The 27,795-nt window shown below is 38.5% G+C and overlaps 1 protein-coding gene and 1 long non-coding RNA gene across 8 annotated transcripts in view; one reads left to right on the top strand and one right to left on the bottom strand.

Moving 5' to 3' along the window:
* The window catches only part of NCKAP5 (NCK associated protein 5), a 976,326-nt gene that overhangs the window by 773,931 nt on the left and 174,600 nt on the right, over positions 1 to 27,795 (top strand). For all 7 annotated transcript variants that reach the window (XM_045479574.1, XM_045479575.1, XM_045479573.1 and 4 more), the window contains 2 exons: positions 3,046 to 3,084; positions 11,554 to 11,673. In XM_045479574.1, the coding sequence (XP_045335530.1) occupies positions 3,046 to 3,084; positions 11,554 to 11,673 (159 nt within the window). The remainder of the gene's footprint in view (positions 1 to 3,045; positions 3,085 to 11,553; positions 11,674 to 27,795) is intronic.
* On the bottom strand, positions 7,796 to 8,595 carry LOC123598841. Its single transcript, XR_006712819.1, has 2 exons — positions 8,206 to 8,595; positions 7,796 to 8,071 (listed from the first exon to the last, which is right to left on the bottom strand). It is a non-coding gene; the product is annotated as an uncharacterized LOC123598841 (long non-coding RNA).

Below are 27,795 nucleotides of genomic sequence, written 5' to 3'. Positions count from 1 at the left end.
CTATGATGAGGGCAGGGGCCCATTCCAGGGGGCATCTTGTGAACCTATTAGAGGTTGCAGGCGCAAGCTCCAAACAGCTGTTCTATTGATGCTTCGGGGAAGCTGGCTGTTAAAAGTAGTAATGAAACCCAGGAAACTGTCTTTATAGACAGTACCCGGGAAAGCATTTGTACAAACCGGCCTGCTCTTCTGCAGAGGACCTGCGAGTCCTTCTGGGTAATATAACCCCATGTCAGTAGGTAAAGAAATAATGCATTCGTGTATCTTTGTTCAATTATTAGGTAGAGCAATTGTCCAAAGTACCTGCCAGAAGGAGCTGTGTCAGAGATGGAGCCTATAGGGCAACATACTCGGATTGCAAAGATAGAACGTGTTTCCTCCTGCGGGCTGTTACAGTTAGGATATTCATTTATGTCTCCCGTTAAATCATGGAGAGAGCTATTTTATGTGACCACTGTTCCACAGCCCGGTTTAAGTGAGGGACCAGTTTGGAGAAAGGAAAGAAAATATTGATATTAGGCAGTTTTATGAGACTGTAAATCAAATCCAAAGTTTGAGATCCAAAAGCATTAAATTATTTATGGTATGAATTAATTTGGGTGCCTTGTTCCTGATTCAAGCTGCGTGAATAGTTGAATTCTTCTGTTGTTGTATTTTTTTTTTAATTTGCCAAGAATAAAATGGATGACCTCCAGTTTGACTTTAAATTCTCAGTGACTTACGAATTGGAATGAATGTTTAAAAACTGAAAGGTTTTCAAGATGACACTATTGGTCAATTTGTAAGGCTGAATAACATTTATCACTGTTATGATCATGTATAAATTAAATGATAAAGGAAAAAGAAAAAAGTACCAGTTAAGGAAAATACGGTTTAATTTTGTCTGTGAGATTCCTTACATATGTTTCTTTAACTTGGGATGGACTTCAAAAAAATAAATCAATAATGCTTTTATTTCAAAACTATAGTTAGTTTTAATGAAAGGTCTCTCTAATTTGCTTAATATCAGCAATGTAAATTTGGCAAGGATTCTGATAGAAAAAAAAAAAAAAAACCTCTTCTGCCTACAGTCCAACTAATCAATTATAGATAATCTGATTTTAATCATTTACTGCTTGTGCTGTGAATGCCTCCGAACCACAGTTGATGACAGCCTGTATTTTAATTTTCTGTGAGACTTATTGGTAGCCAACTGTCGTTAAGGATGCACTACTTTGTCAATATTGAGTCAAGAAACAATTAAGCTCCATGAAAACATTCTTACCCTAATCTGTTCCACTATACTAGACAGGAGAACGAGCACACGTAGTTGAGTATCACCAAAAATAAATAGGTTATCAAGAGAAAAAAATGAAAGCGTGTCCGTCAGGCTTTGGTTGAATGTGAGAATTACCAAGATGATTACATGCCTATCACACTGTGTTATAATTGTGTTCTTGCCAACTTCCTACTAGTTATATTCTCTTTGAACCAAGGAACATATTCCAGTCATCTAGCTTTGCAAATACTCTACATATTTATACTAAATAAATGAAGGAAGAAAGGAATGAGACATTAGACATTCTCCTGATGTCTAAGACATTTAAATATTGCTCTTCAATGCTGTAAGTTTCAGTGATCACATTAAGTGTATACAGTTTATGTACTACCTGAAAAACACTGTGTAATTCACCTGCCCACCTTAATTTTATCAATGGTAGCTATATGGGTACATAGCTTCAAGGTTATGGTCAAGTTTAGTGAGTGGTTTCCTATATAGTGTTTTTGAAACCTGCAGGTGAAAAAGAAATGTTAGCACAAATGGACAGAGAAATGATGAATGGTTATCTAGAGAAAATGCCAGATCTTCAAAATACCAGAGACATGTTGCTAGTTTTATATGAGGCCCTTGGCTGGAATGGTGCACATACCCACTCCTAAACCATTCACTAAATGGAATTTCTGTGTTTGGTTTAAATTAATCAAGATTCACCTTCTTGGGCTGAGAGGGGCTTCTACTGAGGAGAGCTTCTCCTACTGCCCTAACTTGCCTGATACCTGAAAAAAAACTAGGGTTATGTTAATATATGAGTTAGAACTCCATATGTTTGCATATTGGAGGAAACTAAAAAAAAAAAAAAAAAAGTAGACATTTATGTTTCCTCTCTCATGGAAGTATAGAGATAGTGCAACTAACTCCCTATATCATCAGGGCCAGGCTCAGTGACTTTCACTGTCAAGGTGGCTGCTGAGGTTCCAGCTATCAGTTTTATATCCCAGACAGGAAAAGGAAGAAGAAGGGTGAGCCCTCTTCTTCTTAGATACTTTCTATAAGCCCAAGAAAAGTCTAGTTAGAACTCATCAGTCGGAAGCTTGTCACAAAGTGACACTTAGCTACAAGGAAGGGTAGGGTATGTATTTGAATGTACTCAGCCAAAAAATCAGAGTTTATTACTTAGTAGAAAGGGGGAAATAGATACAAGAGTCACCAACTATCAGACTCTGCTACTGGTAGCAGTGACAAAAGGATGGCACAAATTAAGATATGGGGGATGTAAGAAGAACATAGATAGAACTATGATTTGCTCTCATCCTTCACCATTCAAACCTATCTCTATTCCAAGTCATTTTAAATAGTGAAATAGTCACACAGCAGAAGTATAGGAAGGAGAGGCAAAGGACGTTGTAAATCAGCAAAGTGTAGAAATTGTGTACAGATAATTAGGATTGTGTTTTACACTGTATCATTTTTTAGCCTTCTTGGAGTACTTTACATATGAAAGGATATTATTTTTCCAAATATGGAAATGTGGAAGTCAAGGTATGAATGATCTTTCCAACCTAACCATCTTAATTAGCAACAAGGTCACCTTTGGAAAAAAGCAAAATATTACCTAGAAGGATAGGCCTATTATGAAAATAATCAGGTTCTCTACATGGGGAGGAAAGAGGCAAATAAGGAGCTAATTAGGTAGAATAAGCTGTGGGAAACACATTGGTAAATTAGAGTCTATGCATCTAAAGTCTCATTATTATAAATGGCAACTCTTTCTTTATTTTTTAAAGGTAGCCAACCAAGTTGTGCAAGCTCTGCTCACTCAAAAGGTAGGTCACTTTCTGACTTATTATTTTCAAGGTACTTATGTGAATAGGTTGGAACTCATATTGTCAAACTAGGAAATTGTGATTGATAGATGCAATACTTTTCTATTTATTCACTTAGGTTAAAATTGTGTGTGTTTTAGATGGGCATACAAAGTAACATCAGTGAGCAATAGAATCCTAAAATTCAAATTCTTGGTAAAGTAATAGAAGATGAAAGATTACCATGCACCCATTTATTTGGTAAATAGAGACATTAAATATATCGGTGGATTCTTCCAATTCCTATAAAATGAATAGCCTTCATGGACAGCATTAACAGAAGCCTAAAATTCAGGGAAGAGGTCTTAGAGGTTAGGGAAATTATTTAATTTTTCTGGGTCTTAGTTCCTCTTCTGTAGAGTGGGGATAACATTTCCCCCCTCCCAGAACTTCAGTGGCCATTCTTTGAAAGAAAGCACATAGGGGAGTTCCTATAGGGATTGGTTCATGGTAAATGGAAAAAAAAAATGGCAGTGTTACATACTTGAAAGATGCTGACAGTAGATTTTAAGCATTCTCACCACCAAAGAAAGAAACTACTGCGAGGTGCGGATGTGTTAGTTATTTTGATCTTGGTAATCATCCCACTCTGTAAGGTGTAGCACATCATCACGTTTTACACTTTAAATATATACAGTTATATTTGTCAATTATTCCCCAGTAAAGTTGAAGGATAAAAACAAGTGATTATTTTTGAGCATGAGATTTGTATGTCTTCTCCTATGCCATGTCCCTATTCTGGCTTCAGATAGTATGAAGATCAATCATGTCTTTGGGCCAGAATGGGCAGAGGGAGATAATTGCTCAAATTTGGCTGTTTTGGTCCATTTTATTGAAACTTTTCCATCTCTTTCTATAATATTTTTCAGAAGCTAAATTCTAGTTCTTTCAGATTACTAAATCTGAAATTACCTCTCTGTGTATTCTGAATTACCTCTCTGTGAGATGGGGACTTCCTCTGTAAAAGAAAATCTTAGATCATGTGGCATATTCTGGAATACATGGTTAATGATAGCAAAATAATTTGTGACATTTTAATTTTTTTCATTAAACATAATTTTATTAGGGCTTGACCACTTCTTATGGAGATACGTAAATAAATATCATTTTTAATTTACACTACGGAGGCCTTGTGATAATATTTTTTGCTAGATTTTCTTCTCAACTACTTTTGTTAAAATATCATGGCTTTCTGTTTCAAATGATTTTAACTGGTTCAGATTTTGCATTAATATCACATAAATAAAGAGATTTAAGTACACCTATTAGGTTGAATTAGGTTCCAGTGTGAGTAACAGAGACCCAAAATAGTGGTAACTTAAATAACCTAAGCTATTATTTCTTTTTCATATCTAAATCTATATATAGGTAGGCAGTATAGGGTTGATACAGTGACTCTGCTCCATAAATTCCATGGGGTCTCTGGTTTCTATCTTGTTATTCTGTGGAATATGACCTTCATTCCCAAGGTCACGTCATGGTCCAAAATGGCTGTTTAGCTCCAGCCAACACATCCCCATTCCAGCCATCAGGAAGGAGGAAAAGCTGAAACAAATGAAGGTAAGGGGCACACACTAGCTGCCTTTTAAGAGAGACTTCCAAAAGCTTTCTTACCTCCCTATTTACATCTCCTTGAACAGACCTTAGTCACACAGCCACACCTAAGGAAGCTGACAATGAAGCCTTTATCCTGGGTATGTGCCCAGCTGAAAATTGACTGTCATAGTATTGCGGAAAAATGGGAAAAACAGATTTTTTGTGCATCTCACAATTTCTGTCACAACATATTTGATTTTTTTTCTTTTTCAAAGGCTTTAGTTTCTCATTTGCTTTCCTCCTGGCGGAAACTCTTTGCTCATTTAATTACAAACCTAGGAGTGAAGGAAGCATTGTTGAGAGTTCTACGTGTAACTGTTGAAACCTTCTCGTGCCCATCTTTTTTAACGGTGCCTCAGGAAAGAGAAAAGGAAGCCATCAGATACAATATAAAGGAAAATGGGACCTTCAGGTCAGCCACAAAAAAAATAGCTACACAAATCCAAGTAATAACTAGTAAACAGATAAATCTACCTTGGTACCGTTAAACAATAAGACATAGAAGACATGGTGCCTTGTGAGATAGCATACCTCGGGGACACTCTGAGGCAAAAAGAGATGCCAGGAGTTTCCAGGATTCCAAAAGAATCATGTTCTGCAGAAACATGTGCTTCCTGGTTTTTATAGGGACCGTAAAATTGCTACAAAAGGACTCAGATTTCTTTTTAATTAAGAGCATGATATAGGAAATAAAATGTACTCCAAATGCAGATGAAAAAACTGATTCTAAAGAGGTTGTAGCTGGCACAGAGTGAAAGCAGAAATCTTGAGTGATTTATCCAAGTCACACAAAAAAATTTGTTTTGAGGTGAAATTACAGTCATAACCATGCAGTTTTAGAGTTTATTGTTTTGTTATGACACAAAGAAAATCTACCACGAACAACCAAAGAAGCATTTTTCTGGCATCTCATGAATTGGCCGAGATAAGCATCTTGAAATAACAAAATGTACTTCTTATTCCCAATACTGATAAAAAAATTTATTTCCACGAACTTATCACTTTCTGTTAAATGTACATATACTGTTCTAGTCAAGTAATTCAATTTATCTCAGAAACCTGTGGATTCCCTTAAGACAGCAGATTGTCCATCCTTTAGATCAATAAAGCTAAAGTGACAATATTAAACCCAGCTCACTTCCATTTATGACTCCAAATCATAGGTCCAAGGCTACAAGTGCAAGTGAATCAATAATTCAGGCTCACCTCAAATTCTTGTCTGAAATATATTTTATCTTCATTAAGTCAATTACACTCACTGAAAATGTAACTGTCCTAGGTTCTTTACTGCCATAGGTTTTTCTGATTTGTTTTGTTATGTTTTTGCCACTGTCACCAAACTTGGAAGAAAATCTTTTTTCTTGTAGCCATTTTCCAGCATATCAACTTTAGCTTTGTCTGCATGTTCTTTCGAGTAAGCATATATTTATATGGTGTTTTTTGTTTTTGTTTTCTTTCCCTACACGGCATAAGGTTCTGTGTGGTAGAATCCAGCAGTACAGCCACTGGGTAGATGCAAAACAGAGTTCTGTAGCTTGTGTCTGGAAGAACTCCAAACTTCTACATATATCCCTTGTGGAGGGGCAGTCAGGCCACCTGTGTCTACCTGGCTGGCTCTGGTGTGTGCAGGATCCAGTCCCCTGGAGAGGATATGTTCATATTTACTGTGCACTTACAAGGACTCATACCTCACGTCTAGCACTTTAAATGCACTAAGTCATTTTGTTCTCACCGCAACCCCGTTAAGATAGGACTAAGGAAAATAGTGCTCCCGTAGCTCTGATTGCAGGAAGTGGCAAAGCCCATATGTTCAGCCTAAGGTTATTACACTCCAAATCCATCCGCTTCCTTTTGTGGTGTTCAGCTCCCAAGATTCCATTGGATCACTTACTGTTTTTCCCCACTGTAGCTCAGCAGCCAGGGATGAGGCTGTGGAAATCAACAGATGGATTGAAATTCAATTATTAGTTGAGATCGCAGGAAATAGAACAAAAAGGTGAGGGAGCCAATGGATTTCTTAAAACTTCTGGGAACATTCCAGTTCTGGCTAGCAAGGAAACCATGCGGGATCTCCAAAGCATATATTGGAGTCAAAACTGACTCTGGAAATCTGGAGTTGGGCTTTCTCAGAATCCATCTTATTTTGGACCCTAGAATCTCACACTTGCCAGGGACCTTATCAGCAAGCATCTAATACTGAGATTGTCAACTAGCTTTGGTAATGGGCTTAATTTACTATGATTACATAAACTATTCAGCCATCACCCAGATTAATGATGTTCTAATCCAAATGCCTTTGGGATGAAGGCTTGCAGTATTCAGTTTGCCACAGGACTCACGACTCCCTGTTCATTAGGGCTGGCCTGATGCAGGCACACATCTCTGTTATCTGCCGTGCCTTTTAGATATTTGATGTTGAGGCCCTTGGTTAGTCTGAGAAAGGGCTTTTCTTTTTACAGAAGTCTTGGCATCTTAGGAAAAGATAGGGATATATCAGTGACAGCCCCTGAGAAGGACTGTTACAAGGAGAAGCAGGTAGGTATGGTGGCCATTAAGCTTCAGGGAAGGAATTAGATGACACTTGAAAAGCCATCTCACGAAGCAGCTGAGACTTGCATTCTCTTGGAAGCCCTGTTTTGTGCAGTCGCTCGGTTTATAGGTAAAGGAACTGAGACAAAACCAGAATAAATTACATCTTCAAGGTCGTACGGGTAATGAGGACCAGAGTCCAGACCCCTAACTCCCAATCTGATGTGTATTCCCATGATATGCATTCCATCTGAAGCAGTTTTACCACTATAGTATCATTTTTGCATGATAAAATCAGATATAGTTTTCAACAATACTCTAGTGATGTCAGTATGTGTCCTACTCCTAAGCAGTCAACATGTTATTAAATTAACTTCAATGGATAATGGTTTAGCTCTAAATGCATTAAAGCAGCTACACTCATAGGTCCTATATAGAAGTAGATCCAGAATCTTCTTTAGCCCCAAATGCAGATGAAACTTACCAGGATTATAGTGTATGGATACTCCAGGGAAGTTATGGTTTGAGATCATGAAGACACACAGGGTCCTTTAGACCAGTATTGCTCAGTATATTTTGCCCTCATATTCAGCTTTACTCTCTTACTATTTTCAATTGTTAGTGACATGCAGATTGCAAGGAAAACAGGTCTGGCTATTTTCTTGACCCAAAGACCCATGTACTTTCTTATGTGAGATTAAATGTAGTCAAACTGTTGGCATCATTTTCCCCCAAATAAAATTTTATATAAGGTCTCTTTCTCATTTCAGAAGACACAACCCTATATTTTCAGTGGGGTACTCGTCTTGAGGCCTGGAACATGCTAGGAAAAAAGAAAAAGAAGGATGTGAGAGAGAACAGGTGGCCCAGCCCCCACTGTGAACCAGTGATAGCATCTAAGCAGAGGAGAATTCATTTGTTTCTAACGCCTTACCAGAAGGGTAGTCTAGGTCTCACCTCTATAACTGTCAGAGTCAGAATAATGGTTCTTGTAGCCAGCCTATATGTGTCATATGTCCCTTTATGTCAGCCTAGGCCTCACTGTAGTGGTAAGAGAAATTACTGTTTTTCTCTCGTGCTCTTTCCATCTGCCCAGTCTGGTTGTGCTTATGTGTGTGCACATGGGCACACATCCATGGTTTTTAATACATTTTCTTAAGATAATAACTATCTGACATCACTTACCATCCATGACTTAAGTAAAGAGAGCAAGAATTTAGAACAATATAGGCGATTATGAGCTTCTATGTCAACAGATTCTCAGACCAGCTCAATTCTGTTTGTCAATGATCGTAAGACCACAGTCACATTCCTAAAGCCTTCTATTTCCCCCTCTGCCATGCGCTGATCTAGATGAACCAAGAGCAATGAACAGTTTTCCAGGTCAATAATTTGTGTCCCTGCTAAATGAACTTTAACCATCTTAAGTAACAGTAATGGCCATTGAAATTTGGGCACCTGTACCAAAAATCTCTATAGAATAGCTTGATGTGTGTGTGTGTGTGTGTGTGTGTGTGTGTGTGTGTGTGTGTGTCTTTTTCTTTTCTTTTCCTTTCTTTTCTTTTTACCCATCTGAAGAACTGTTTCAAGGTATCTCAGTTTTGCTGCAAAAAAATCATCAGTGCTATTCCTTACAGGTCTCCTTTCTTGCAAACCCTCACTTGTGTGTTTCTACTTGCATTTCTTCACCTGCAGATGAGAATGATTACGTTTTCCAACACAATAGGTACTATTAATATTTATTTACCTCACAGTCAAGTTTTATTAATTACTTAATTACCAGTACTGAAAACAATTAGTGTTTGGGTGCAGAGGAGTTATAGGCATGTTAAGAGAAAAAAGTAGAATAAGTCAGACACAGAGAGAGGTTGAATTCTAAATAAAGGAAACAAGTTTAGCCTTTAATGTGAGTGGTACCTAGGCCCCCAAAGTGGCCTCTGACAAATGCATATTGCGCATGTGCACACACACTTTTTTTAATGTTTATTTATTTTGAGAGAGAGAGACAGACAGACATAGTGTGAGTGGGGGAGGGACAGACAGAGAGTGAGACACAGAATCCGAAGCAGGCTCCAGGCTCTGAGCTGTCAGCACAGCCTCACGCAGGGCTCAAATTCATGAACCATGAGATCATGACCTGAGCCAAAGTCAGGTGCTTAACCGACTAAGCCACCCAAGCACCCTTCGCGCACACACTTCTGCCCCTGCCTTGAATGGCTGCTGCCTTCCTATATCTTGGACCTGGTTGCCTAAAAGAACATGACATTTCTTTTTCTATGCTCTGCATTTGTAGGTTACAATCAGTTGTAACCATCCTATGCATAAACTCTACCCATTTAACTAAAAATATGAGGAGAGTGTAAGTTGTGCCGTGAGCCACACCTTGGCCTATTTCCCTGCCCTCTGTAAATAGAAGAAGTACAACTGGATATAATGAGGCTCTGGTAAAGCTTCAGAATCTAGAGCTGTCTGGCTTCACACTTAGGTTGACACAAGGTTAATGGACAGGCACACTCACCTGTGTGACTCTTGTTTAGGGCCTGGGGATCAGAGCTGTTGCCTGGTGCTCTCTCTCTTCCTTGCAGAGCTTTAGCAAGGCTGTAGCTGTCCCACATCAGAATATATAGAAGCACAAACTAGAAGTGCTGAGAAACTTAAAGCCTCAGTCACACTAACACTAGAGAATAGAATTTGGCATCATCATCATCCCGGTTACCAAAATAATCACACAGTTCATTAAGGTCATACTGTATGTGGTGCTTTGCCAGGTTATGGAATAAAAGAGTGAAAGGACAAACTGCTTGTGGTGTTGTGTATTGGTCTGTCTTCTTATGCCTGCCTTTGAGGGATGTGCCATCTAATTGACAAGATAAGTCTAGAGCATGAAAGATGAAATCAGTACAAAGTAGTGTATACTAAATGTCCTATAAGAGGTACTGAAGGCTTACTGGAGTTCAGAAAGAGGAATGGTCTTTGGGGATGCCAGATAAATGTGTCATAGAGGAAGGGAGCCAGGGTGGCTCAGTTGTGAGCATCCAGCTTTGGCTCAGGTCACGGTCTCATGGTTTGTGGGCTCGAGCCCCACATTGGACTCCATGCTGACAGTGTGGAGTCTGCTTGGAATTCTCCCTTTGTCTCTCTGTCTCTCCCCCTCCCCTATGTGTACACTTACTCTCTCTCAAAATAAACTGTTTAAAGAAGTGTCAGAGAGGATACAGATTTTGAAATGGACATCAGTCACAATGAACAACGAGGTAGATGAGAAGGGAACATGATGGCAGGTGGGGGCAGGGGGTAGCAGGAGTGCATGAGAACAAAACAGCAGACAGTTGTTCTCCATATGGCAAGATCAGATGCCTTTAAAAAAAAAAGAAATTAGGAAATAGAGAAATATCAAGTTTGACATGTAGGAAAGGGTCAGCTTTCAAAGAACTCTGAATTGGGACATTATTCTACTTGGTCTTTCTCAACCCCCATCAAAGAGGGTGTAGACATTTAAGCACTGCATGTATCGTTATCACAAATTGGTTTGCAGAACAGCTCCTTGGTATATTCCAGAGAATCCTAAAGCCCCTGTGCCTTAGCCTCCCTCATGAAAGCTGGGGACAAGGTCTCTGTGGTCTTTGAACTATTCGAAAGTGCTGCTCCAGAAGGATGTCCAGGTACGGTTACTCAACTTCTTCCCCAGCACCAAGATGAACCCCTCCAAACACATGGAAATGCACTAGTTCAGAGCATGGGCAGTTTCAAGTGGCCTTTGAAAGCCTTCACTTCAGAGTTGCCTCTCTCTCACTAAATGCATCACTGGCTCTATTAGCCCCAGCATTGAAAATTCCAACTTGTTTCCACAAATGACAGCAAAAGGCTCTATCAAAAGTGATAGTTTCTTTAGTTCATCACATCTCTATTCACTGCAAAAACATTATTGTCCTTGTGGTTTGTGCTTTATGATTGCTTTTATGAAGACAGTGAAAAGGCAAAATATATAGGTGGAAACTTAAATTGACTTCATATCGCTAGCATTTACCATCTTCAAAAATAGCATACTAGATTAATGCACTTCTGATTTCAGGGTACTTTTTTTTTTTTTTTTTTTCAAATTGGTCTTCCCTGCACATAATAATTCTATCAGACAATGGGCTGTGGAAGAAAGCATTGTGTGTGATTTATTCCTGGGGGCTTTGAAGGATAAAAATACTGTTTTTGTACTAATGTGTCTGAAATATCAGATAAAATATGGTTATAATATGCAAGGGTGTCTTTCAGTTATGGAATTTTTTTTTTCATTCACTGTGTTTGTTGTAGGATCTAAGGGAGGAATGTGTAAAGTTGAAAACAAGAGTGTTTGATTTAGAACAACAGAATCGAACGTTAAGCATCCTGTTCCAACAGCGAATCAGACCAACTTCTGATCTGCTCCTTCAGGTATGTGCTTATGTGGGAACAATCTTTGCTACTGAAATGCTATTGACAAGAAGTTACTTTAGTTTGAAAGTTTCCAGGATCTCCATAGGCAAGGCATAGTGTATCAGAACCCTGATTCTTTTCCTTTTCAAGGAATGTCTTTAAATTGGATGTCTCTTAAATTTCTGACTTTTTAAAGCTACGTTTAGATAAAGAAATACATCAACAAATAATAAACAGATAAAAGGGACAGAAGGTGTCCTATAGTAAACTTTGGAATAGAGTCAGGAAATAATTGATTACTTTGGGGACTAATGTTAGTAATCTTGCGTTCCATGATAAGCAAAGAAGAGTTTTATGCAATGCCACAGCGCATTTCTTCATTTCATTCCCTCTGTAGTCAAAAATTCTGCTGGGGTTTGTTTTTCTTTCATACCTCTCTCTGTGCAGAGTTCCTGCTCACACACGATTCCTCCTATATCCTGCCTCAGTGTTTTCAGGTTGCCTTTATCTAAATGCTCTCCCTGAGCTCCTTCTTTACTTTCCTTCATAACATGAAAAGTCATGGAAAGTCAAGCCATTTGAATCATTTTGAAGCCATCCCTGAAAAAGCACCAGAGACTATATCTGATTTCTAGGGAGACAAATGAATTGGCAAAGGGGTCTGGAAGGCTGATCTTTGCTGTTTTCTGGGTTTTTTCAAATCCTATTAATGTGTATATTTGCTCAGACAAGCTCCCATGAGCCTTGCTTAGAGCCCTTCTGAGGCTAAGCTAGCAAAGGGTTAGGCTTCACAGAGGCAACGTACAAAAAAATAATCCCCAGCTGTCTGGCCTAATTGACTGAGAGAAAGGGAAAAGACAGAGCTATCCTCTAGACTCCACTGCCCAGCACAGTAACCACTAACCATGTGGCGCAATGGAAATTGAAAATTAAATTAAGTTCCTGTGACATACTAGCCACATTTGAAGTGTTGAAAAGCCACATATGGACAGTGACTACCATTTTGGAAGGTGCACAGATAGGACATTTTCATCACCATAGGAAGTTCTACAGGACAACACTTTTCCATATGGCTGGGACATTGTTGCTAATTTACCCTTTGCGCTTTGGTATGAACATCTTTCCTTGACTCCTCAGGGAAATTATGAGAAATTACAGGTTATTTCAGGGAAAGAAAGATGTTTGGTAAAGCCGAACATCAAAATATAATTTCCCCCTCCCCAAATTAAAACCAGCCTCTGAATTGCACAATAGATCTCATCTCCTAAATTAATTTCCTCTCTGCTTTATCTGTTACAGCATCATTCATAATTTATGACTCAAAAATTATGCAGAAAAAAAATTGGTCTATCTCTGTTTCCTGGTCCCAACCACAACAAATGTTTATCATAGAGAATCTTGCATCTGTAAAAAGTTGTATTTCTTTTGCTCTCGTATCAAGATCCAATATTATAATTACTTTTAACAGCTGTTGCATGTACATGAATTTTTCCATTTTGCTTAGTTTAACTTCAGGCTTTTTGAGAACAATGTTTAAGGATCTATCGTCTCTGTTTATGAATCATGGTGGCTTATTTCCAGAGTAAACACATGTGCCATGGATATTTAAACTTTTTCATTGGTTGTCACAAATTTCTGAAATCCATATCCAAATGGCAGAGAATGATGCGTATGCTAACAATAGAACTCAGTGTTTATTCACTGGGTATTTTCAGCCAACCCACTTTGTATTCCTCCCCAAATAGTCCTCACTTTCGGGAGCCATTCTAATTTGAATAACATTTCTAAAAGATAGGTTGCTAATGGTTCTGTGAAGAAGAATGGTAGAAAGCGGGATGCCTGCGCTCTACCATCTATCACAGATAGACGGAGTTTCTGGCTTTTCAGGGGGTCTGTTAATTATGTGACTTGTATTTTTCATTTTCTGGTGGCACGAATACACAGAGTGGAGCACTGGCTAAAAATAAAAACAGGCTGTATGTGCTTTGCACCTATGGAAGCACTTTAATTATTTGTTGAACGGAATAATGAATAAATGACACCAATATATTCTGTAAGTTGGGAGTTATTTTGCATACACCTAAGGGAAGTTTATGCCCTCACTTCTTCTGAACTTTTCCTGTCTTATGTGGATGCTTTGGAACTACCCAGTCATGCCCATCCAGCCTAACCTTTTGGAGTGTGTGGCTTTGGGGCATGGCAAATCCACCAACGCCCCTGGTTCCAAACATTATTGACCTTACAGCTTCTGCCCATAGACTGAAGACTCAGTACAGTACATTTCTAACTAGTTTTCTGTATATCATAGAAACCTGTGTTAGTTGCTCCCTGCCGAATACGGCCTAATGATTATCTACAATGTAAAGTGCCCACTTGAAGAGAAATACAGAAAGAAGATTGTTGAACCCATTATGATTTTAGGAGATAGACTGTAAAAAGTAGAAAAGAAAATAATTCATAAGAACCAGTCAGTTCTTTGTCCTTAGAAATAGAAAATGAGGTTACATAGATATTATGTAGCAACTTTTTGTGTATAGGAGAAACAAAAAAGAAGTTCTATGGGCTAGTTTACAAAAATCTGGGAAATTTATGAAGGAACCAGGTACATGCTGGGGGCGGGGGGGGGGGGAGAAACTAACCTGAAAATTAAATTCTTAAGAATAGCAGTAATGTTCTGTGGTGATTCCAGTTTCCAGAATGGTATTTCTGGGACTAGGGGCAGTAACAAATCACAGTAGCAAGGTCCTTTATTAAAATAAACAAGTTGAGCTAAATTCTAAAGACTTGAGAAGCCAGTACAGCAAATAAAATTCCAAGGTAGTGTTCTTAATGGAACTTGAGTCTCTAACTAACCTTATTTGAGCCCATTAACCAACGTTCACCATTTCCTTTTGTAAATCATGTTAAACAACATTCATTTTATCAGACATTGGAAACTGGTAGAGAACTCTTTACTAAGTGTCTTTACTTCTCTTGTGAGGTGAGTTGAATTCTTACCATAAATGAGCCATCTTTGTGACTCAGTATGTTTAGGCAAGTAGTACTTAAAATGGCAATTATGTAATTTTTAAACTACTATATAGGGATGAAATAGGGTACAGTAAGAATTGTTTATATAAAACAAAGTTGAATACTTGAAAGCCATCTATAAAGGCAAGTCACTAAATAAATGTTTATGATCAAATGAAATATAGGTGCCTAACTAAAAAAATTATGGGAGCTGGAGAATTATATTAACTGTGAGGCATTCTGTATGCATATTGCTTCGGAAATCATTTTAAGTTCTTGTTACATTGTTAAGAAAACCCAAAACAAAGACATATGCATAGACAACGCATAAAGCATGTGTTTGATATCCCTCCCTCCTAAAAAAACAGACCCTAATAATAGGATCCCCAGGCAAAGAAGTGGCCTTGGCCCTACCAACAATGTTATTTAACAAACACATAGTGCTTACCATGTGTAGGATACTGTTCTACAGCCTTTACAATGCTCACCAATTTAGTCTCCATTACAATCCGATGAGGCAGAAAGTATCATTGCACCCATTTTTACAAATGGGGACTGTTAGGCACAAAGTCCCCCAGCTGGTAGTTGACAGAGTGGGAATCTAAACCCATGGTCTGGCTCAGGTCCCTCCTTTCCCCCTCCCTTCTGTGCTCCCTCTATGGAATACAAATGATCATGAGGAACTTCTGATTCCATACTGTAACTGACATTTTGATTAACTGGACCATGTGATCAGGTCGGATCAGAGGGCTTCTGCAGTGAAATCACAACAAGGCAACGACCATATTTACACATTTCTGAAAGCCTCTTGATTTGTGGCATCCATGATTTTCCCCTCTCCTGTGTGTTCTGTTTTTGTCTTATTTTGGACACCTGTGTTATCCTTATTCTGATAAAACATTATTCTCATATTTTTTTTGCCTAACACAGTTTTTTTTTTTCTTTTCCTTCTCATTGGATATTTCAAAGGGTCCTAATACCCATATCCTTAGGCCAAAATAGAAAGAAAAGAAATGACGTAATGTAGATTATTCACGCAAACAGTTGAGAATCTAACAGCTTAGAACCAAGGTGTAAACATTTGCTGTCACTTCCAAGAGTGTTTTTTTTTTTTTTTGCTAGTGTTTTGTTTTATGGTATTATTTCTTTTTTTTTTTTTTTATTTTTTTTAACGTTTATTTATTTTTGGGACAGAGAGAGACAGAGCATGAACAGGGGAAGGGCAGAGAGAGAGGGAGACACAGAATCGGAAGTAGGCTCCAGGCTCTGAGCCATCAGCACAGAGCCCGACACAGGGCTCGAACTCACGGACCGTGAGATCATGACCTGAGCCGAAGTCGGCCGCCCAACCGACTGAGCCACCCAGGCGCCCCGAAGTTGTCTTACTTTTTGACATCATTGCAGAATTGTACAACAATCTGCCATCATCACAAAGAAATTTTATTTTATTTTTTTTTAACATTTATTTATTTTTGAGACAGAGAGAGAGACAGAGCATGAACAGGGGAGGGTCAGAGAGAGGGAGACACAGAATCTGAAACAGGCTCCAGGCTCTGAGCTGTCAGCACAGAGCCCGATGCGGGGCTTGAACTCACGGACCGCGAGATCGTGACCTGAGCTGAAGTCGGTCGCTTAACCGACTGAGCCACCCAGGCGCCCCTGTATTATTTCATATGATATTAGAGGATTTTAAAATTCTCTTGTACTTCTGTTTATTTTTTTCTCCCCTAAATCTTTATTTTCAGAGTGTAAATTTATTTCAACAGTCTGATTTGACAGGAGAATACACTTTACACTACCCACAGCAATGAATCCCGTTCTCTGAGACTTAGGCTGGTGCTGCCAGCTTTCAAGGACCCCAGGGCCATGGCAGTGCTCCTGGAACTTTCCCCTTGCTGAAGCTCCATTAGTATTGATGACCCATCCCACACAATTAAGCAGGTCATGGTCCTGTATGGAATTATATAATCCTAATCTCTCATGGCAGGGATGGTGGAAGGCATGTAGTGGAAATGCCAGGAACTGTGGGTTTTATGCTAACCTTTCCTTTCAATCTCTATGAGGGCAAGAACCATGCTGAATGTGGCATTTTACCTCCCACCGATATTATCACTGTTCATAATATGTATTCATTGTATGTACTCAGTGATTGTTCAACACTTAATTACAGACCTTTTTATGGGAAATAATTTGAGGGGGGAAGAATTTTCTTTTGTTTGTGTTTTTTGTGTAGGCAACAATGTCATTTTCTTTATTATTTTTCCTTCCAGAGTAATTAAGATATAACTGACATACGTTGTATAGGTTTAAGGTATATAACAGAATGACTCTATACACATAAATATTATGAAATGATCACCACAGTAGGTTTAGTTAACATCCAACATCTCACATAGTTATAATTTGTTCCTTGTGATAAGAAATTTACAATCTACTTACTTAGCAGCTTTCAAATATACAATACAGTATTGTCAATTCTAGTCGCTATGTTGTATATTATATATCCAGGATTTATGTATCTTATAATTGGAAGTTTTGACCACCATCACCAGTTTCCCCCAACCTCCCACCCTCAACCTCTGGCAACAACCAATCTCTTCTGTTTCTATGAGTTCTCTTTTATTGCACACCACATATAAGTGAGATCGTATGGTATTTGTCTTTTTGTCTCAGCATAATGACCTCAAGGTCAATCCATGTTGTCAGAATGCCAGGATTTTCTCTTTTGTGGCTGATAATATTCCATATATATACATATGTATATATGAATATATATGTATATATTCCATTCTTAAGAGAGAATCTTAAGCAGTCTCCACGCTTAACATGGAGCCTGACACAGGGCTTGATCTCATGACCCTGAGGTCATGACCTGAGGTGAAATCAAGAGTATCGGACACTTAACCAGCTGAGCCAACCAGGTGCCCCATATTACATTTTTTTTTGTTCATTCATGTGTCATTGGATTGTGTGTGTGTGTGTGTGTGTGTGTATCACATTTTCTTTATCCATTCATTCATTAATGAACACTTGTGCTGTTTCCATTTCTGGGCAATTGTAAGTAATGCTGAAATGAAAATGAGTGTGCAGATACCTCCTTGAGATAATGATTTTGTTTTCTTTGGACATTTGCCCAGAAGTGGCTGGATCATATGATTATTTTATGTTTAATGTTTTGAGGAACCTCCATGGTTATTTCTTGTCTTTTTTGTAATACACATTCTAACAGGTATCAGATGATAGCTTGTGGTTTTGATTTGAATTTCGCTGGTAATTAGTTATATTAAACATGTACACATTAATAAAATAATGTGTTGACTATTTGAATAGCTATTCAATTGACTGTTTGAATAGCTTCTTTGGAAAAATGTTTATTCAGGCCCTTTGCCCATTTTAAATGGGGTTACTTGATTTTTTGTTATTGTGTTGCATGAGCTTCTTATATATTTTAGATATTAACCTCTTATCAGAAACATGATATGCAGATATTTTCTCCCATTCCATAACTTGGCTTTTCTTTTTCTTTCTTTCTTTCTTTCTTTCTTTCTTTCTTTCTTTCTTTCTTTCTTTCTTTCTTTCTTTCTTTCTTTCTTTCATTTGTTTTGCCGTGAAGAATCATTTAGTTTGATGTGGTCTTTCTTGTTTCTTTTTGATTTTGTTGCTTGTGCTATCGGTTTCATATCCAACAAATCATTACCCAGATCAATTTTGAGGAGCTTTTTTTCCCCCAGTGTTTTCTTGTAGAAGTTTAATGGTTTCAGGTCTTATATTTAAGCCTGTACCCTGACATTTCAGGTCGATTTTGTGCATGGTATGAAATAGGAGTTTTTATTTGTTTGTTTCATTCTTTTGCATGTGAATATCCAATTTTCTCAACACCATTTATTGAAGACTGTCTTTTCTCCATTGAGTGCTCTTGGCTCCCTTGACAGATATTAGTTGACCATATATGCATGGGTTTTTTTTGGTGGGGTGGTGGGAAGAGTCTCTCACTTTTGTTCCATTCATCTATATGTCTATTTTTCTACCAATAACATTTAAATTCAGTCCTGTAGCTTTGTAATATATTTGAAATCTGGAAATGTCATGCCTCCAGCTTACTTCTTTTTTCTCAGGCTTATTTTGGCTCTCCGGGGTCTTTTGTGGTTCTAAACTAATTTCAGGATTTTTTTTCTATCTCTGTAAAATATACCACTGAAATCTTGATAGAGATTTTATTAAACCTATACATGATTTGGGGTAATACGGACATTTTAACAAAATTAGCTTCTCCAACCCAAGAGCATCGGTATCTCCATTTATTTGTGTTTTCTTCCACTTCTTTCTAAATTTAGTGTTTAATAGTTTCAGTATAGAAATCTTTCACCTTTTTGGTTAGATCCATTCGTAAGTATTTTATTGGTTTCATGATATTGTTACTGGGATTGTTTTCTTCATTTCTCTTTCCGATAATTCATTGTGTGTAGAAATGCTACTGATGTTTTATGTTGATTTTGTACCCTGCCACTTTACTGAATTCATTAAGTCTAATTGCTTGTTGGATCTGCAAATAGAGACAGTTTTACTTGGTTCTTTCTGATTCCATTGGCTTTTAGTTATTTTTCTTGACTGAATGCTCTGGTTAAACTTCCAATACTCTGTTGAATATGGGTGGTGAGGGTGGGCACCGTTGTCTTGTTCCTAATTTTGGAGGAAAAGTCTTTCACCAGTGAGAATGATGTTAGCTTGTGGTGTTTATTATGTTGAGGTATGTTCCTTCCACACCCAGTTTGTTGAGAGTTTTTATCATAAATGAACATTGAATTTTGTCAAATGCTTTTTCTGTCCCTACTAAGATGATCATATGATTTTATCTTTTATTTTATTAATGTGATGTATCACTTCTATTGATTCTCATGCATTGAAACTTTTGTGCCTTAGGGGTCAATCCCAGCTGATCATGGTGTATGATCTATTTTATTTGCTGTTGAATTTAGTTTACAAGTATTTTGTTGAGATTTTTTTTGTCAACATTCATCAGGGATATTGGCCTGTAGTTTTCTTTACTGGTAGTATCCTTATCTGTCTTTAGTGTCTTGGTAGTGCCAGCTTCGTAAAGTGAGTTTGGGAGTGTTCTATAAACTCCAGTTTTTTTGGAAGAATTTGGGAAGAATTGGCATTAATTCTTCTTTAAATGTTTAGTCAAATTCACCAGCAAAACCATCTGGTCCTAGGCTTTTCTTTATTGGGAGGTTTTGGATTACTGATTCAATTTCTTTACTCATTACCGGTCTTTTCAGATTTTCTATTCATGATTTAGTTGTACTAGGTTGCATATTTCTAGACATTTTTCCTGTTTTTTTTTTCTCTAGGTTGCCCAATTTATTGGCACTTAACTGTTAAGAGTAGTCTCTTATGATCCTTAGTGTTTCTTTATTATCGTTTATAATGTCTCCTCATTCATTTATATTTTTTTTTATTTGAATCCTCTGTCTTTTTTTCCTTGGTTAGTCCAGCTAAATGTTTACAAATTTTGCTTATCTTTTCAAAAAGCCAAACCTTAGTTTTGTTATTCTTTTATATTGTTTTCCTGTTCACTATTTCATTTACTTCTCCTCTAATCTTAATTACTTCCTTCCTTCTGCTAACTGTGGGCTCAACTTGTTCTTTTTTTCTAGCTCCTTGGGGGTTAAGTTTGGTTACTTATTTGAGATTGTTATTTTTCCTTAATGCATGTGTTTATCACTGTAAAAATCCCTCTTAGAACTGCTTTTGCTGTGCCCCACAAGTTTTGATGCGTATTCATTTTTATTTGTCTCAAGATACCTTTTTTATTTATCTTTTGAGTTCTTCTTTGATCCATTGGTTGTTCAGGAGTGTATTGTTTAATTTTCATATATTTGCAAGTTTTCTAATTTTCTTCCTGTTACTGATTTTTAGTTTCTTACTAATGTGGTCAGAAAAAGTGCTTGGATGATTTCAATATTCTTAAATTTGCTAAAAGTTATTTTCTCACATATGATCTATCCTAGTAAATATTCCCTTGGTGCTTAAGAAAAATGTGTATCTTACTATTGTTGGATGGAATGTTCTGTGTGTGTCTATTAGGTCCATTTGGTCTATAGTGTTCAAATCTGCTGTTTCCTTATAGATTCTCTGTATGTAGGATCTATCAATTGTTAAGAATGGAGTGTTGAAGTTCTCTATTATTGTACTGCTATCTCTCTGCCTTTAGTTATGTTAACATATTCTTTATATATTTGAGTGTTTCAATGTTGGGTACATAAATATTTATAATTATTATATATTCTTGATGGATTGACCCCTTTATAATTATATAATGACATTATTTGTCTCTTTTGGCCATTTTTAGCATAAAGTCCATTTGTCTTAAATAAATATAGCTACTTGTTTTTTTTTTTCCTGGTTTACCATGGTTGAAATACCTTTTTCCATCCTTTTACTCTCAATCTATGTGTGTCTTTAAAGCCAAAATAAGTCTCTTGTGGGCAGCATATCATTGGATCTTTTTTATAAAATTCAATTCAGCCATCCTAAGTCTTTTAATTGAAGAATTTAATCACTTTATGTTTAAAGTAATTATTGATAGCTAGAGACTTACTATTACCATTTTGTTAATTGTCTTTTAATTTTGTAGGTGTTTTGTTCCTTGCTTTTTATCTTGCTATTATCTATTGTGATTTTTTGACTTCCTGTAACAATATGCTTTACTCCTTTATCATAATCTTTTGTATAACTGCTATAGGTTTTTCCTTTGTAGTTATCCTGAGGCTTATCTGAAATATTTTATATTTATAATATCCTGTTGTAGGCTGATAACAATTAAACTTGGATAGCAGATGGGAGCTTTACACTTTCTTTTCTCCCTGTCACATTTTAGGTTATTGATTTTAAAATGTACATATTTTGGGGCGCCCGGGTGGCGCAGTCGGTTAAGCGTCCGACTTCAGCCAGGTCACGATCTCGCGGTCCGGGAGTTCGAGCTCCGTGTCAGGCTCTGGGCTGATGGCTCAGAGCCTGGAGCCTGTTTCCGATTCTGTGTCTCCCTCTCTCTCTGCCCCTCCCCCATTCATGCTCTGTCTCTCTCTGTCCCAAAAATAAATAAACGTTGAAAAAAAAAATTTTTTTAAATGTACATATTTTTATATTGTATATTCAATAACAAATGATTGTACTTATGTTTATTTTTAATGCATTTTCTTTTATGTTAAAACTAGAGTTGTAAGTGGACATGCACCATCATTATAATAATAGAAAATCTGTATTTGACTACATATTTATCATTACCAGTGAATTTTGCACATACAGATATGTGTTTTTATAATATTAATTAGCATACCTTTATTCCCATGTAAAGAACACCTTTTAGCATTTCTTGTAAGACAGTTTTAGTGGTGATGAACTCCCTCAGGTTTTGTTTGTTTAGGAAAGTCTTTATCTCCTTCATTTCTGAAGGATGGCTTTACTAGGTATAGTATTTGGGGTTTAGTTTTTTTTTTTCTTTCAATATTTTTAATATAGTGTGTCATTTTTCCTAACTTGCAAAGTTTCTATTGAGAAATTCACCCATAGCTTTATGGAAGTTCCCAGGCATGTGACATGTCACTTTTCTCTTGCTACTTTCAAAATTATCTGTCTTTGACTTGAAAAGTTAGTTATTATGTGTGTCAGTGTAGCCTTTTTAGGTTCAACCTATTGAGGAGTTTTTGATCTTCATGAATTTGGATGTCCATTTCTCTCCCCAGGTTTGGGAAGTTTTCAACCATTTTTGCTTTAAATATATTTTCTGTCTTTTTCTCTTTATCTTCTCCTCCTGGGATTTTCCTAACGTGTTTATTGTTCTTTCTTGACTATGTGCCATAAGTGCTATATGCTTTCTTCACTCTTTTTTATTCTTTTTTTCTTTTTGCTCCAATGACCAGAGAATTTCAAATAACCTGTCTTCCAGTTTACTAATTCTCTCTTCTCCTTGGTTGAGTCTATTGCTGAAGCTCTCTGCTGAATTCTTCAGTCATTGTATGCTTCAGCTTTATGATTTTTGTTTGTTTGTTTGTTTTTTGGATGGTTTCTTCATCTTTGCTAAACTTCTCATTTTGCTTATGCATTGTATTTCTAATTTTGTGTAGTTGCCTGTGCATTCTTGTAGTTTACTAAACTTCTTTAAGAGGATAATTGTAATCGTTTGTCAGGAGGTTTATATATCTGAAGAGGTTTCTGAAGAGGTTTCTGAATATCTTTGGTAGCATTCTTGGGCAAGGCGAACTGGTATCAAGTGGGGTTTGCTCTGGGGGGGGTCTCCATTTGGGTGAGGCACTGATTTAGACCTTAGGTTGGAAGTGTCACTAGCTGTGAACAGTTGGATAGAACTGTTGGCTTGGGTCCCTTCCAAAATGCAGCTGGAGGATGGGCTCCACATTTGCTGATTAGGCTTTCTAATTGGGTGGGAGTGGGTGCTCTACATAGCAGTTGAGCAAGTCTGTGAATTTTCTTCCCTGCCTAGGCAGGGACATAGAACAGGGTCCAAAGTTGTTATACGTTGTTAGTTATGGACCAGAATCAGGAAAGACTGTTCACTGAGCTCCTAGTCAGACAGGGCCATCCACTCTGATGATAGGCAGAGCTGCTGGCTGGGTTTTCTAAGTACCACTACAAAACATGGCTCTACAGTGGGCCATGCAACCTCCTGGTGCTCTGGTTATACTTCCTGGGAAGGTAAGATGGAGATCTATACTCAACAATAGGTGGGGCCTTGAGCCCACTTCCTTGCCTTGCTGGCACAGCAGAACAGGTTTCAAAGCTGGGAAAACTCACTAACCAAGGACTCAAATCAGGCATAACTGTACACCAAGTTTCCTGGCAGTATGAGGCCACCAGATGGTCTCTGCAGATGGTAAGAGCTGCTGGCTGAGCTCTCTGTTCAAATGCCATTATAAGTGGAATTGTAGGATGGGCACACAGCTTCCCAGGTGCTCTGGTTAGGTTTCCTGGTCAGGTGGAGCTGGAAGCTACAATAGTAATTGGGGCTACAAATCTGCTCCGCTGTCTGTGTGGGATAGCAGAACAGGTCCAGAGGCTGGCACTGCTCATTGTTCAGGGACCCATACCAGACAGAACTGCATACTGAGTACTCTGGCATGAGGTCACTGGCTTGTCTCTGCAGATAGGCAAACCCACTGGCTGGAATCTCAGGTGCCATTGCATGAAGGAACTTGGTCTGCCCAGATCCAAGCACTGGTGACTGTAAGCCTTGCCCCTCTTTTCTGTCCCAATCTGATCTCCAGTGTTCAAGCTCCACAGAGTCCTCTGCAATCCCTATGGGATGAGACCCAAATGAACCTCTCAGGCAGCGACCCACAATGCTGAGGGACCTGGATGTCTATCTCAGGCTCTTTTTTCTCCCACTGGAGAAACCATAGGCTCCAAGGGCCCTCTTGGTGCAGTGGTCTGTCAGTCTTTTGGAGAGTTGATGCAGTCACAGTGTAGTTGTTTCTCTTGCCCTTCCAGTGTGGTCTTTCTTGGTATCTGTAGTCCAAAGGGCTGCTTCCGCCTCACTCCTGTATTTGGGGACTTTCATAATGGTGTCCCATCTAGGGATGGTTGGTCTTCTTGTGAGGGGAACTGAAGTCAGAAGCAACCTCTATCACCATCTTGATCACATCACTATTGAGGGGGATGTTTCTTTTTTTTTTTTTTATTCTTTTTTTTTCAATATATGAAATTTATTGTCAAATTGGTTTCCATACAACACCCAGTGCTCATCCCAAAAGGTGCCCTCCTCAATACCCATCACCCACCCTCCCCTCCCTCCCACCCCCCATCAACCCTCACTTTGTTCTCAGTTTTTAAGAGTCTCTTATGCTTTGGCTCTCTCCCACTCTAACCTCTTTTTTTTTTTCCCCTTCTTGAGGGGGATGTTTCTAACTGCGATAAGATTGCAATCTTAGTTTGAAGATTATGCCATTTTCTGTCCACTTAGGTATATTTTTCCATTAGTTTCCCTGTAGCTAGGTACCCAGCTTATATTTTTAATCCTTTCTTTATTTCTGAGAAGAAGGATTTTTTTTAGGCGTTTACACTCTTTGCTACCTTAGAACTTGTGATTGCATAAAGAACACAGCCATACAGAACTACCCAGAGCTGAACAATCAATTAACAACCAACATGAAGGTACCTTCTCCAGGGTATTTGGTCATTCTGAGAATTAGAAGACACAACCAGTTAAATGTTTTTAAATGTACATATTTGCTTTTTAAAAGGTGTGCACACCTGCCTTTAGGGTACTTTCTAAATATACACAGTTGAGGTGAAAAGTGAGATGAAAAGAAGAAGTAATTAGGAGACTTTAGAATAACACAAAAAGCAGCAAGGGAGAAGTAGGTGAGTGGGTAAAGGACTGGATAAAGAATGGGACAATGGTTCTTCACTTCTGGAGCTGGAGGCTTTTCATTCGGATTGATTGGGCCTCTCTTGAGCCACAAGCTAAGAAGGCGTCAAGAGAAGTGGCAAAAAAAAAAAAAAAAAAAAAATCCATACATATTTAGAGCAGCTACCTGGCTTCCCACCCTGCAAAGATATAAATTTGCCTTATGAGTTTCTAAAATTGATCAGCTCTTCCCTCAGGACTCTTCTGTGCCGGGTGTGGAGGGGCCTCTGGCTCTGCTCTATGGACCCGGTGTCTAATTTAGAAATACCCACAGGATGACAGGAGGAGTCTGTCATGATATTGTAGGGATGGTGAGTGACACCAGAGCCCGGATGGCAGAGCACCGCCAGTGGTGATTTGTTATCCTGCGTGATCAGAGAACTTTGGTGGCTTCATTGTGGGTATCTGTTAAACGTGAAAACATAGTAGGAATATGCGGCAGGGGTTCTCATGCAATAAGCTCTGGGAAGGGTATTCACTTGTCTGGAGTATGGAGAATGGCCTTTCTGAGAAGCAAAGGACACTTTGAAAGATCACACAGCTTCTGCAGGGCAGGGTTCTCAATTATTAGATGCCCCATGCAAGGTTGGTTTGGAATCAAGTAAGAGTAGCAGAGAATATGGGGAAGAATCTTCCAGGTTATGGCAAGATGTGATTTTCCCCTCTTTGTAATGTATCCAAGGCCGTCTATAGACTTGCTTCACCCTCAACAACTTCATTTTTCTTTTTTTTCCCTTTCTGACAGAAATTCTGCACTTTAGCCAAGCAGAAATACTTTTCACTCCACAGAGCATAACATAGGTTTTCCTTCAACTGTTCCATTTTGTATGTCATTCCCCTGTTGGAAATGCTGTTCCTCCCACCCCTCCCATCCACCTCTGCTCTCCCTCTTCTTTCACTTAATCAATCTGAAGCACCAAATGTAGGTTAGTGCTGGGGATTCGGTGGTGAAATGCGTTTCCTCAGCGGTTGTAGTCCACAAGTACCAAGGAGAATGTGGTGCTGTGGTGAGAGGCGCACGAGATGCTACAGGGTCAGGGCAGCAGGGCAGAAGGACTAACCCTGGTGGGTCAGGGGCTTTGGGAAGGACTAACAGAGGAAGGAATGCCTCCTTGTGAGTCTAGAAACATGAATAGACGTTTGTTAGGGGACGAGGAAGAATATAAACACAAGCCTGAAGAAACAGCCTGTGCAAAGATGTGAAGGCATGGGGAAGGTCTCCCTCCTCCTTCCAATCCTGTTTTATATGTATATGCTTTGGAAGTGCTCCTGGAATAAAATCATGCCATCCCCAACCCTCAGTGTCCTACACACACCTTGCTCACCAGGTTCCAGGCTGTACTGATATGTCACCTTGTAAGTAGGCTACTTTATTTTCATACGTGTTTACTCTTCATTCCCAAGTCAGTTGGCCCTGGCCTTAATTGTCCATGTATCATGTCTAAATGCTGTGTTATGATGTGCTTCTTGTCACTATTATGTAACGGTCAGGGGTACAAGTGGTCTTTTACAAGGAAGTCAGGGTATGACTGCTAGTCTTCACTTGCTTGCTTTAGCTTTTATCTTCATAGGGACCACGACCTTGCCTTATTGACCTTAGAATCTTCCCAGTACTTAACTTAAACAAAGGTGAGCCTCAGTAAATGTAGAGTGAATTAAGGATTGAGTGAATCTCTGAGGCACATAGAAAGGCTTGCCAACAGAGGAGGTTAGAAGGAAATGGCTTCACAAATGAGGCCACCATGAGGGGTGGAAAAGAAAGAAGTGTGCACAGTCCTTAGGGTACTGTGCACACAAGAGAAGAAAGACTTTGCAATATTGTGTTGAGATAAGCTGGAACAGCTGAGGAGAACTTCATCTCTCCTTTTAAGTGAACTGTAGTTTTGTTGACGTTGTTTCTTTTGTTTTTTTGCATTTGCTTTATGTCTTCCTGTTGCCAGTGAGACCTCAGGGTCTCATCTGTGTTTCATCTTGGAATCGTTTGTTCCCTGGAGCTGTAGAGAATTTTGTTGCATAGATATGCCTTTAGCTGAGGAACTGATGTTTCTATATTTTTTCAGAGGTATGAGTTTTTCTCTCTCCTGTCCCAACCCCCTACCCAAATTTTAAGTTACTTAATGGAAGGCACCTGGCTTCATGTTCTTTGTAGCCTCCTAAAACTAGATGTGTCCCAAACATCACTTTCAAGAGCGTACAGCTGCCTCTGCATAAACCATCCTCCTACCTGAGACATTGAAAAATCTCAAGCCATAAGACCAACATGGCGAACTGAAATGCCATGAGGGGCTGAGCCAGTCGAAGGAATAAGCAAAGGACTTTGTGTACTCCACTGCCAGCTCCAGCTAGTTGTGACCACATAGAAATGCTGATGAGGTGTTTCCATAGCTTTAGGTATTTTAACAACCTGGAAATGCAGACTTTTGTGGTCAGTCTCTCAATTTTTAAATATAGGCACCCAACTCAACTATTTGGTAATACCAAAGAGCTCCAGTAAAACATCTGTGGGCTGTATTTGGTCTTCAACCTGCTTTTCTTTCTTGGCTCTAGAGAGGGTGGGTTTATCTTACAATATGATGTACATGCTCAGAACACCTGGTACAAGACTTCACAGTCATATTCCCAGTACAGCCAGAATATATTGCTATATTTATTATCTCAACAACAATTCATTGATCACCTACTGACGACACAGGTTTTCTTTTTTTTTT

Source organism: Leopardus geoffroyi, chromosome C1, assembly GCF_018350155.1.
Source record: "Leopardus geoffroyi isolate Oge1 chromosome C1, O.geoffroyi_Oge1_pat1.0, whole genome shotgun sequence".
In the NCBI taxonomy this organism is placed as follows: domain Eukaryota; kingdom Metazoa; phylum Chordata; class Mammalia; order Carnivora; family Felidae; genus Leopardus; species Leopardus geoffroyi.
Note: the sequence above shows the minus strand (reverse complement) of the source record. Positions and strands in the feature narration are given on the sequence as shown.